Raw genomic sequence first — 12,459 nt, forward strand, 5'->3', positions numbered from 1 at the left:
AGATAGGATGCAAAACTGGGCGGAGAAGTGGCAGATGGACTTCAACCCAGATAAATGCATCGTGGTCCATTTTGGTAGGTCAAATGGGATGAAGGAGTACAATATAAAGGGAAAGACTCTTAGTACTGTAGAGGATCAGAAGGACCTTGGGGTCCGCGTCCATAGGACTCTAAAATCGGCCCCGCAGGTGGAGGAGGTGGTTAAGAAGGCGTATGGTGTGCTGGCCTTTATCAATCGAGGGATCGAGTTTAGGAGTCCGGGGATAATGATGCAGCTATATAAGACCCTCATCAGACCCCACTTGGAGTATTGTGCTCAGTTCTGGTCGCCTCACTATAGGAAGGATGTGGAAAAGATTGAAAGGGTGCAGAGGAGATTTACAAGGATGTTGCCTGGATTGAGTGGCATGCCTTATGAGGATTGGCTGGGGGAGCTCGGTCTTTTCTCCTTGGAGAGACGAAGGATGAGAGGAGACCTAATAGAGGTGTATAAGATGTTGAGAGGCATAGATCGGGTGGACTCTCAGAGGCTTTTTCCCAGGGTGGAAATGTCTGCTACGAGAGGACACAGGTTTAAGGTGCTGGGGGGTAGGTACAGGGGAGATGTTAGGGGTAAGTTTTTCACACAGAGGGTGGTGGGCGAGTGGAATCGGCTGCCATCAGTGGTGGTGGAGGCGAACTCAATAGGGTCTTTTAAGAGACTCCTGGATGAGTACATGGAGCTTAATAGGATGGAGGGTTATATATAGGTAGGTCTAGAAGGTAGGGATGTGTTCGGCACAACTTGTGGGCCAAAGGGCCTGTTTGTGTTGTAGTTTTTCTATGTTTCTATGATCTATATCCTGCTGTATCCTCTGATGGTCCTCATCGCTATCTGCAAATCCACCAACCTTTGTGTCGTCTGCAAACTTACTTATCAATCCAGTTACATTTTCCTCCAAATCATTTATATTACAAACAGCAAAGGTCCCAGCACTGGTCCCTGAGGAACACCATTTGTCACAGCCCTCCATTCAGAAATGCACCCTTCCACTGCTACCCTCTGTCTTCTTTGACTGAGCCAGTTTTGTATCCACCTTGCCAGCTCACCTCTGATCTTATGCGACTTCACCTTCTGCACCAGTCTGCCATGAGGGACCTTGTCAAAGGCCTTACTGAAGTCCATGTAGACAACATCCACTGCCCTACCCTCATTAATCATCTTCGTCACTTCCTCGAAAAACTCGATCAAGTTTGTGAGACACGACCTCCCCTTCACAAAACCATGTTGCCTCTCACTAATACGTCCACTTATTTCCAAGTGGGAATAAATCCTGGAAGGACCCGTGGAAGGAATTTAGAAACAATGCCCACTGCAAATGTTGGCTTGCTAATACATGTGGTGTTAGAGAAATATTACCCACATAGCACCACAAATGTTATATAACAGAGCTTAAAAATACCTGAAACTCAAAATGTCAATATTAAAAATGGAAATGGGGAAAGAAAGTGAAAAATTAAAACATCATGTATCAGGAAACAGCAGTACAAAAGCCTCAAAGCACTGTATAAAGAGATGTTCACATGTGGCAAAGTGCAAAGGGATTTCAGTGGAAACTGTGTGTTACAAATATAACGAATGAATAGATCCAGAATCTATTTTCACACCTGCTACTTCTGATTTTCTGCTGCTTCTGAGTGTGTGGCATGTTCGCACTTGATGTGGCCTGAGACTAAATCTCTACAATGCTGATTTTCTCTCTTGGGCCCAATTGTTTGCAACAAGTAATTAAACATTTTGCTCTGTAGAAATATGTTCCAATATGGTCCAAACATAACCATTTGTTTATAGCCAATTCTGTATCTTGTGTGCAATACATATCAAATAAAAGCATGAAAACTGGATTCATATCATTGTGTACTTTTAGAAGCAATTAAAACATGCATGGTTTTTGCATCTGTTAAACTTGGCACGAAAGAAAATCTCATATGTGTTTCTATGTTTTATAGACAGACAATATGTTTTGTGATGAAGTCTGCTTGTTTAGAAACATCTCCCAGGTGAATTTAACTCAAATGTTGCAAGATCTATTTTTATCCAGAAGTGTGAGATGCACAACTCAATGTGTGTATATGAGGAGAAGCAACGACTTAATGGTTTATTGACACCGAGCTTGAACATAAACAAATGCAACAGAATTACATGGGAAAATACACAACAGGGGAACAAAACATTGGCAGAGAATTGAAATGTGCTTTGCTCTAAAGGTAGCTAGAACCTTGGAATATTTTTCAATGGTTAAATATTTGATACTGGAAGCTAATAGCTGGATAACACAATTATCAACAATTCCATATAGCTTAATGACTATCTTAGCTGTTCCATCTGAAAAAAACCTATGGTTCTCCGGATCAAGGACTCTACTAATTAATTCAGAATCCCATTGCAGGCATCAATTGTTCCTTGTGTGATAAATTTCCTGATTTTCCTCCAAAATTAGCCTTTTTTACTTTTGTCAGGCCACATCAAGTGCGAACAAACTGCAGACTCAAAGTCTGAAATAGATACTGGATCTTTCAGGTCTTTATGAGGTTGTCTCTTAATCAACTTTTTACAAGTTAATGTTATAAACTTAACTTTCTCCAGTTCAATCTTTCACATAGTTCAATCCTCTACGTTATGGTTCATCCTAATTATCTTAGAGATAAACCAAATCTCTAAAAACTGCTCTGATGTTTAAAATAAATGCTTATTTTCCACGAGTGCCTCTCCATTGACTGGAAAACTGGACTTTAAAACAGGGTGAGAAACCATCCTGAATTTTATGGGGCTGTCCTGTAATTGAGGTTGCTCTCACGTGTCCTGGGTGTTTTGATGCTGTTTGACTCGTATTTTCAAATCATTGCTTCAAAGACCACACCTGACTCTTCACATCCTGGCTTCTGGAATTCATTAATCTGCATGCATGTGCAGTATGCGTCTGTGCTGCTAACTCATCCCGATGGCCAGTTCCCACAGTTTGGACAGCATCCCCTACCCCTCCCAACCATAGTCTGGATGAACCACCCTACTACCAAAGTCCGGACAGAAACCCTAATTCCGACAGTTTCCCACACCAGTGTCTCTTATTTTACCCACCCCTCCCCCCTCACTGAACGTTGGTACCCTGCTTTAAAATTACTGAAGGAACTTTCAGAACAAGTTCCTCTCACTTTTCACGCCTAGTATTGGCGTGAAGATATTACAATTTTTTAAAACATTTAAGATAGCGGGCAACATTTCATGTAACTTTGGCAATATCAGCTCCAGACCAGAACTCAAACAATACTTGATTAAATATGGACTTGAGTGATGGAATCTCAAAGCCACCTGAGGTTCACAGATCTCATTGTTTAACAATAGAATAAACAGGGTTTGCAGAAACCTGTCGCCACGTTTCACGAGGGACACTGAAAATCCATGGATGGCAGATGAATATGAAATGGATGGCTCCACATCCAAAAACAAAGAACTTGGATGTCCCAAAGTGTGAAAGACTACAACACATGATACGTATCAGCCCAACCCACCACCTTTTTTTGGAAGGATGACTTTGGACTCATAATGGGTTTAAGACAGCCATAGTTATTATCTTTTCTTTCAAAAATAACAGAAGCTGTTCAGGTCAGAACCAGTCCTGATAGATATCATCTGAGACACTATATGAAAAACTATCAAACCAGTGACAAGACAACCAAACAAGGTGAAACAACCCTACCTTGAAAGTGGGAGAGGGAGTCTCCCATCCTGTTCCATCTTCAAGTTTATGTGACAGCAATTCAACTATAAGAAGCCTCACAGCTTACTGAGACACCTCTGCTTTACAAGACCTCCACTCCATCCAAAGCATTAATTCATCTAAGAAACTACAGGCCTACCATGAAAGGGACTGAAATAATTACTACATGTAATTGTATTGCTTTTTATCTTCATTTGTATCTAAATTTTGTGTGTGAGATGGTGTGCGTAAGATGTCATGTTAAACCTCTCAGGCAACTGTGTGATAATAAATAATCTTTACTTTTAAATTCAAGCAAAGCTTGCTGCTAGAATCACTTAAATTGGGAAAACCATCTTGAGGGCAGGAAAGCACACTAACCTCATGCACAAGAGAACTTTGATCATGGACAACAATAAAATGCAATCTCTGACCATGACAGGTTTGAAACATTTTTAGAAGAAAAGATTGGGTTAAACAAGATTGATTAGAGAAAAAAGTAAAATTAGGAATAATTAAAAATATCGGGAACAAGACAAAGAGAAAAGGAACACTGGGAGAAATAATGGTTTATTTTAAATACTGACAGTTGCATTTTTAGTACTTTAGCAATTTAGGAAGAGTTGGCACTAACAAGTTATTATATTAATAAAACATACCATTCAACGGAATAATATAGTTCAGGTTATTTCAATGCATACCATCAACTATAGAGTAGAATCATAGAATGCTTACAACACAAAATTAGGCCTTTTGGCTTGTTGTGTCCAAGCCAGCTCTCTGCAAGTTGAACTCAACTAGTCCCACTCCCTTGCATTTTCCTCACAGCCCTGCAAACACTTTTTCTCTTCGGATGTTCATCCAATTCTAACCATTATTAAATCTACCTCTGCTGTACTCTCAGGCTGTGTGAAAAGCATCTCTTCCTGTCACTGTTGATTCTGTGGTCATTCTCTTTAGGTTAGTGTTCCAAGGGAAATGGTTTGTCCCTGTCCACTCTGTCCTGACCCTTCATGATTTTTGAACCTTTATCAAATCTGCTCTCAATCTTATCTCCTCCAAGAACAGCCTAACTTCTGTAAACTACTCTTGCAACTGAAGTCTCTCATCTCTGGAACCATTCATGCAAATCTTTTCTCATGCCTTTGCAGCCTTCCTAAAATGTTGTGCGTTGAACTGAACACTCCAGTTGAGGTCCAGTGATTTATAAAGGATCCTATGCCCCTATTAATAATGCTCAGGATTCCATATGCTTTAACTGCTTTCTCAACCTGCCCTGCCACCTTCAATAATTTGTACACATATACCCTTAGGCCCCTCTCCTTTTGCACCCTCTTTAGTATTGTATCCCTTTAGTTTATATTTTTCCTTCCTCCCAAAATGTATGATTTGATACTTCTTTGCATTTCACCAGCGTGTCTAAGTTCTCTTGAAGTCTTTTTCTATTGTCCTTGCAGTTCACTATACTTCCAAGTTTTGTGTCTTCCGCAAAATTTGAAATCGTGCTCTGCATTCCCAAGTCAAGGTCATTAATATATCTTCCTCCAGTCTGAAAAGCCAGCATTCATTGTTACTCTTCGTTTCCTGTCACTCAGCTACCTTCATATTAAAGTTGTCACTGTCACCATCATCAACACCTTACCATTACCTCATCAAAAACTCAATAAATTATTTAAACATGATTTTCCCTCAACAAATCCATGCTGTACCTGTCCTGGGAGTGTTTGATGGGGGACAGTGTAGAGGGAGCTTTACTCTGTATCTAACCCCGTGCTGTACCTGTCCTGGGAGTGTTTGATGGGGACAGTGTAGAGGGAGCTTTACTCTGTATCTAACCCCGTGCTGTACCTGTCCTGGGAGTGTTTGATGGGGGACAGTATAGAGGGAGCTTTACTCTGTATCTAACCCCGTGCTGTACCTGTCCTGGGAGTGTTTGATGGGGACAGTGTAGAGGGAGCTTTACTCTGTATCTAACCCCATGCTGTACCTGTCCTGGGAGTGTTTGATGGGGGACAGTGTAGAGGGAGCTTTACTCTGTATCTAACCCCGTGCTGTACCTGTCCTGGGAGTGTTTGATGGGGACAGTGTCGAGGGAGCTTTACTCTGTATCTAACCCCGTGCTGTATGTGTCCTGGGAGTGTTTGATGGGGACAGTGTAGAGGGAGCTTTACTCTGTATCTAACCCCGTGCTGTACCTGTCCTGGGAGTGTTTGATGGGGACAGTGTAGAGGGAGCTTTACTCTGTATCTAACCCCGTGCTGTACCTGTCAGACGGGCGGCACGGTAGCACAGTGGTTAGCACTGCTGCTTCACAGCTCCGGGGACCTGGGTTCGATTCCAGGCTCGGGTCACTGTCTGTGTGGAGTTTGCACATTCTCCTCGTGTCTGTGTGGGTTTCCTCCGGGTGCTCCGGTTTCCTCCCACAGTCCAAAGATGTGCGGGTTAGGTTGATTGGCCATGCTAAAATTGCCCCTTAGTGTCCTGGGATGCGTAGGTTAGAGGGATTAGTGGGTAAATCTGTGGGGTTATGGGGGTAGGGCCTGGGTGGGATTGTGGTCGGTGCAGACTCGATGGGCCGAATGGCCTCTTTCTGTACTGTAGGGTTTCTATGATTTCTATGATTTCAATCCACATTTGCCTAAGTGACCATTTTTCTAAAAGTTGTCCCACCATCAAGGTTAAACTGACTGGCCTGTAGCTGCTGCACTTATATTTACACCATTTCTTGAACGAGGTCATAACATTTGCAATTCTCCAGTCTGCTGGCATAATCTCAGTCTAAGCAAACTTGAAAACTATGTCCAGTGCCTCCACAATTTCCACACTCACTTCCTTCATGGAAGTGCCCATGGATGCATCAGATCTAGTCCTAGTGATTTAAGCCAGCCTCTCTATCATAGAGGTTTACAGCATGGAAACAGGCCCTTTGGCCCAACTTGTCTATGCCGCCCTTTTTAAAAAAAAACCCCTAAGCTAATCCCAATTGCCCGCATTTGGCCCATATCCCTCTATATCCATCGTATCCACGTAACTATCTAAATGATTTTTAAAAGACAAAATTGTACCCACCTCTACTACTACCTCTGGCAGCTTGTTCCAGACACTCACCACCCTCTGTGAAAAAATTGCCCCTCTGGACACTTTTGTATCTCTCCCCTTTCACCTTAAACCTATGCTCTCTAGTTTTAGACTCCCCTACACTTGGGAAAAGATATTGACTATCTACCTTGTCTATTCCCCTCATTATTTTATCGACATCTATAAGGTCACCCCTCAGCCTCCTACGCTCCAGAGAAAAAAGTCCCAGTCTATTCAGCCTCTCCTTAGAACTCAATCCTTCAAGTCCCAGTAGCATCCTAGTAAATCTTTTCTGCACTCTTTCTAGTTTAATAATATCCTTTAATAGGGTGACCAGAATTGCACATAGTATTCCAAGTGTGGCCTTACCAATGTCTTATACAACGTCAACAAGATGTCCCAACTCCTGTATTCAATGTTCTGACCGATGAAACCAAGCTTGCCGAATGCCTTCTTCGCCACTCTGTCCACCTGTGACTCCACTTTCAAGGAGCTATGAACATGTACCCCTAGATCTCTTTGTTCTGTAACTCTCCCCAGCGCCCTACCATTAACTGAGTAAGTCCTGCCCTGGTTCAATCTACCAAAATGCATCACCTCGCATTTGTCTAAATTAAACTCCATCTGCCATTCGTCAGCCCACTGGCCCAATTGATCAAGATCCCGTTGCAATTGGAGATAACTTTCTTCACTGTCCACTATGCTACCAATCTTGGTGTCATCTGCAAACTTACTAACCATGCCCCCTATATTCTCATCCAAATCATTAATATAAATGACAAATAACAGTGGGCCCAGCACTGATCCCTGAGGCACATCGCTGGTCACAGGCCTCCAGTTTGAAAAACAACTCTCTACAACCACCCTCTCCCCTGGCTTCTGTCAAGAAGCCAATTTTGTATCCATTTAGATACCTCACCCTGGATCCCGAGAGATTTAACTTTATGCAACAACCTACCATGCGGTACCTTGTCAAAGGCCTTGCTAAAGTCCATGTAGGCAACATCAGCTGCACTGCCCTCATCTACCTTCTTGGTTACCCCTTCAAAAAACTCAATTAAATTTGTGAGACATGATTTTTCACTCACAAAGCCATACTGACTGTCCCTAATCAGTCCTTGCATTTCTAAATGCCTGTAGATCCTGTCTCTCAAAATACCTTCCAACAATTTACCCACCACAGATGTGAGGCTCACTGGCCTGTAGTTCCCAGGCTTTTCCCTGCAGTCCTTTTTAAACAAAGGCACAACATTTGCCACTCTCCAATCTTCAGGCACCTCATCCGTGTCTATCGATGATTCAAATATCTCGGCTAAGGGACCTGCAATTTCCTCCCTAGCCCCCCACAACGTCCTAGGATATACTTCATCAGGTCCCAGGGATTTATCTACCTTGATGCGCTTTAAGACTTCCAGCACCTCCTTCTCTGTAATATGTACACTCCTCAAGACATCACTATTTATTTCCCCAAGTTCCCTAACATCCATGCTTTTCTCAACAGTAAATACTGATGAGAAATATTCATTTAGGATCTCGGCCATCTCTTGTGGATCCGCACATAGATCCTTAAGAGGCCCTACTCTCTCCCTTGTTACTCTTGTGCCCTTTATGTATTTGTGGAAGCTCTTTGGATTCTCCTTTGCCTTATCTGCCAAAACAATTTCGTGTCCCCTTTTTGCCTCCTGATTTCTCTCTTAACTCTACTCCTACACCCCCTATACTCTTCAAGAGATTCACTTGATCCCAGCTGCCTATGCACGTCATGTGCCTCTTTCTTCTTCTTGACCAGGGCCTCAATATCCCGAGTCATCCAGGGTTCCCGACTTCTGCCAGCCTTGCCCTTCACTCTAAGAGGAATGCATTTACCCTGAACCCTGGTTAACACACTTTTGAAAGTATGCCACTTTGCCTTCCCACAGACTCCCCCAATTAACTTCTGAAAGTTCCTGCCTGATACCATCAAAATTGGCCTTGCCCCAATTTAGAATTTTAACTTTTGGGACAGACCTATTATTCTCCATAACTATCTTAAAACTAATAGAATTATGGTCACTGGTCCCAAAGTGATCCCTCACTAACACTTCTGTCACCTGCCCTTCCTTATTTCCCAAGAGGAGGTCAAGTTTTGCCCCCTTTCGAGTCGGACCATTCACATTTTGAATGAGGAGTTCCTCCTGAATACACTCAACAAATTTCTCTCCATCCAACCCTCTAATACTATGGTTGTCCCAGTCAATGTTGGGAAAATTAAAATCTCCGACTATTACCACCCTATTTTTCTTGGAGCTATCTGTAATCTCCTTACATATTTGCTCCTCAATTTCCCACTGACTATTTGGGGGTCTATAGTACAACCCTATCAAAGTGATTTCTCCCTTCTTATTTCTCAGTTCTGCCCATACTCAGTGGCCGAACCCTCGGATATATCCCCTCTCAGTACTGCCGTGATGCTTTCCCTAATCAAAAGTGCAACTCCCCTCCTCTCTTACCTCCTGTTCTATCTTTCCTATAGCATCTGTACCCTGGAACATTAAGCTGCCAGTCCTGTCCCTCCCTTAGCCATGTTTCAGTAATTGCTATAATATCCCAGTCCCCACGTACCCATCAATACCCTGTGTTCATCTGCCTTGCCCATCAGGCCTCTTGTATTGAAATAAATGCAGTTTAATTTGGACTTCCCTTGCTCTCTGTCTTACTTTTGCCTGATCTGTCTGGTACTAGGATTACTCATGATGTGGAGATGCCGGCGTTGGACTGGGGTAAACACAGTAAGAAGTTTAACAACACCAGGTTAAAGTCCAACAGGTTTATTTGGTAGCAAAAGCCACACAAGCTTTCGGAGCTCTTAGCCCCTTCTTCAGGTGAGTGGGAATTCTGTTCACAAACAGAGCTTATAAAGACACAGACTCAAATTACATGAATATGTAATTTGTTTCGTTTCTTAAAGACTTGATTAGTTGTAAGTATTCGCATTCCAACCATTATTCATGTAATTTGAGTCTGTGTCTTTATAAGCTCTGTTTGTGAACAGAATTCCCACTCACCTGAAGAAGGGGCTAAGAGCTCCGAAAGCTTGTGTGGCTTTTGCTACCAAATAAACCTGTTGGACTTTAACCTGGTGTTGTTAAACTTCTTACTAGGATTACTGACACTGCCTTTACTAATTAAGGTGCTCTCTTTAACTTCTGTGCTGTCCTCAAACTTCTCTTCTGTCTCCCTACTGCTTTGGATCCCACCCCCCTGCCAAACTAGTTTAAACCCTCCCGAGTGGCTCTAGCAAATCTCCCCGCCAGGATGTTAGTCCCCCTCCAGTTCAAATGTAACCCATCCCTCTTGAACAGATCAGCCCTTCCCCAGAAAAGATCCCAATGATCCAAAAATCTAAATCCTTGCCCCCTGCACCAGCTTTCAAGCCAGCCATTCATCTGCCTAATCCTCCTATTCCTACTCTCACTAGCACGTGGCATCGGTAGTAGTCCTGAAATTACTACCTTTGAGGTCCTGCACGTTAGCCTTCTGCCTATCTCTCTAGATTCATATTTCAGGACCTCATCCCACCTATGTCGTTGGTACCAAAATGTACAACGACCTCTGGCTGCTCACCCTCCCCTTAAGAATGTCCTGCAATTGCTCAGAGATGTCTGGTCCATCTATTTTTAGCTCATCTACTGTCTCAACTATCTCCTCTTTCAGTATGTCTTGGGTAGCATCCTTTTCTTTGGTAAGGATGCCAATAACTCATTTAGTACCTCTGCTATCTTATCTGCCTCCATGTTGGTTCGTAATCACCACCACTCCTCCTTTTATCACCTTTTTAGATGCCTGTAGACATTTGGATTTCTTTTATGTTAGCTTTCAGTCCCTTTTCATGGTTTCTCTTTGCTTCTCATTTCTTTTGTCACTTTCTCTCTGAACTTTATATAGTCAGCCTTCTTCTCACTTGTATTATCAACCTCACACCTGTCATGTTGGACCCTTTTTCTGATTCATCTCACCCGCCATCACTTTCATCATCCTGGTTTTGGTTGTCTACCTTTTCCCCTTGTGGGAATGTACCTCGACTGTACTAGAACTATCTCCCCTTTAAGTTACAATCTGTTTTGCCTGCCTATCGATTTGAATTTACCTGGGTCAGATCCATTCTCACTCCATTGAAAGTGGCCCTCCTTCAATTAATTGTTTTACCCCAATTTGGTCTTTGTCCTTTTCCATTGCTAATCTAAACTGTACGGTGGATCACTGACCCCAAAATATTTCCCTACTGATTGGATTGAGATTTTCAAAGTCATGAGGGGGCTGGACAGAATAGATAAAAACTGTTACTGTTGCAAGGATCAAAAACAGATTTAAGGTAATTGGCAAAAAAAGCACAGCCGATATTAGGAAACTTTTTCACACAATGATCTGGAATGCACTGCCTGACAGTGTAGTGGAAGCAGATTCAATCAAGGAATTCTAGAAGGAAGTTGCATTATTATTTGAAAAAGAAGGATGTGCAAGATTATGGGGAAAAGGCAGGGCAGTAGCATCAAGTTAACTGCTCCTTTGGAAGGCTAGCACAGACACAATGAGCCGAATGGCCTCTTTCTGCACTAAAACCATTGTGATTTTTTTGACACAATCCCCTTCTTATTCTCAGAAACCAAATCCTATAAAAAGACCAAGAGAGCTCAATAATTTGAAAATGATAACATTTGGTGTTTCAGAGCTAAATTCTGTACTCTATTAAAAGGATCATACCAGAGTTCCAAATCCAAGGGTCCAAAAATGCTCATTCCTCACTTCAAGAACACCATCTAGAGTGGAGACCTGAAACAAGGACATTAAAGCATTCATAGACACATTTCAACTTTACTTACAGGCAAGTTAGACATTTCTAAACAACAAACAAACCAAGATCAGGTTATCTTTTAATATTTCACTGTAAACTTGACAAGTTATCTGCATATGTAAGCTTACAAAAAAATGAATATCTTTTGGTTTCCAAAGATTAAATTATCTATGTACACTGCTGTCAAACTAGCTTATTCCTCTTACTACAATTTCAAAAGATTCATGTTCGACATGGGAACAAAAATAATATGTCTAGCAGTGAAAAAGTAAAATAAAGCTGTCAGCCAATGCGTCCCTTTCCCTGCTTCAGGCTTGTTTTTGTGCTGTCACACTTCCTCCTTTAGTCAGGAATGCAGAATACTGCCCTATAACACGAACGCTCATCTCGCATGAAGCACAGACATGTTGTCACAAGACACTCCATCCTGCAATCTGGATGTGGGCCAGAAAGTCTTTTTCAATGCAAAAGCAGCACATTGAAGTTGAAGTTTGGATTTAACATAAAACCACATGGCTGGGAGTCCAGTGCTGTTACTAGGATGCTCCCGATGAATCAATGCTCTTGAATCAATGCTTTCTGAGAACAATGAATTCAATGTTTTCTTCATACTATTGGGATATTTACATCATATTCAGAACTTCAAGTTCTAGGTCTCAAAAGAACTAAGATTTGACACTGAAATTAAATATTTCCATAATAGTTTCTCAGGCAATTTACACTGCTAGTCTTATTAGCTTAAACTAATGTCTTAAAAGAACAATTTATATTTACATGTCATTTTTCATGACATTAGGATGTTCTAAGGCATATT

General features: G+C 42.0%; 1 protein-coding gene across 1 annotated transcript in view; it reads right to left on the reverse strand.

Annotated features, from left to right (window-relative positions):
- Positions 1-12,459, reverse strand: part of slc30a6 (solute carrier family 30 member 6) — a 70,370-nt gene that overhangs the window by 25,004 nt on the left and 32,907 nt on the right. Inside the window, exon 8 of the mRNA XM_078229583.1 lies at positions 11,555-11,623. Coding sequence (XP_078085709.1) covers positions 11,555-11,623 — 69 coding nt within the window. The remainder of the gene's footprint in view (positions 1-11,554; positions 11,624-12,459) is intronic.

Source organism: Mustelus asterias, chromosome 15 (assembly GCF_964213995.1).
Source record: "Mustelus asterias chromosome 15, sMusAst1.hap1.1, whole genome shotgun sequence".
Taxonomy (NCBI): domain Eukaryota; kingdom Metazoa; phylum Chordata; class Chondrichthyes; order Carcharhiniformes; family Triakidae; genus Mustelus; species Mustelus asterias.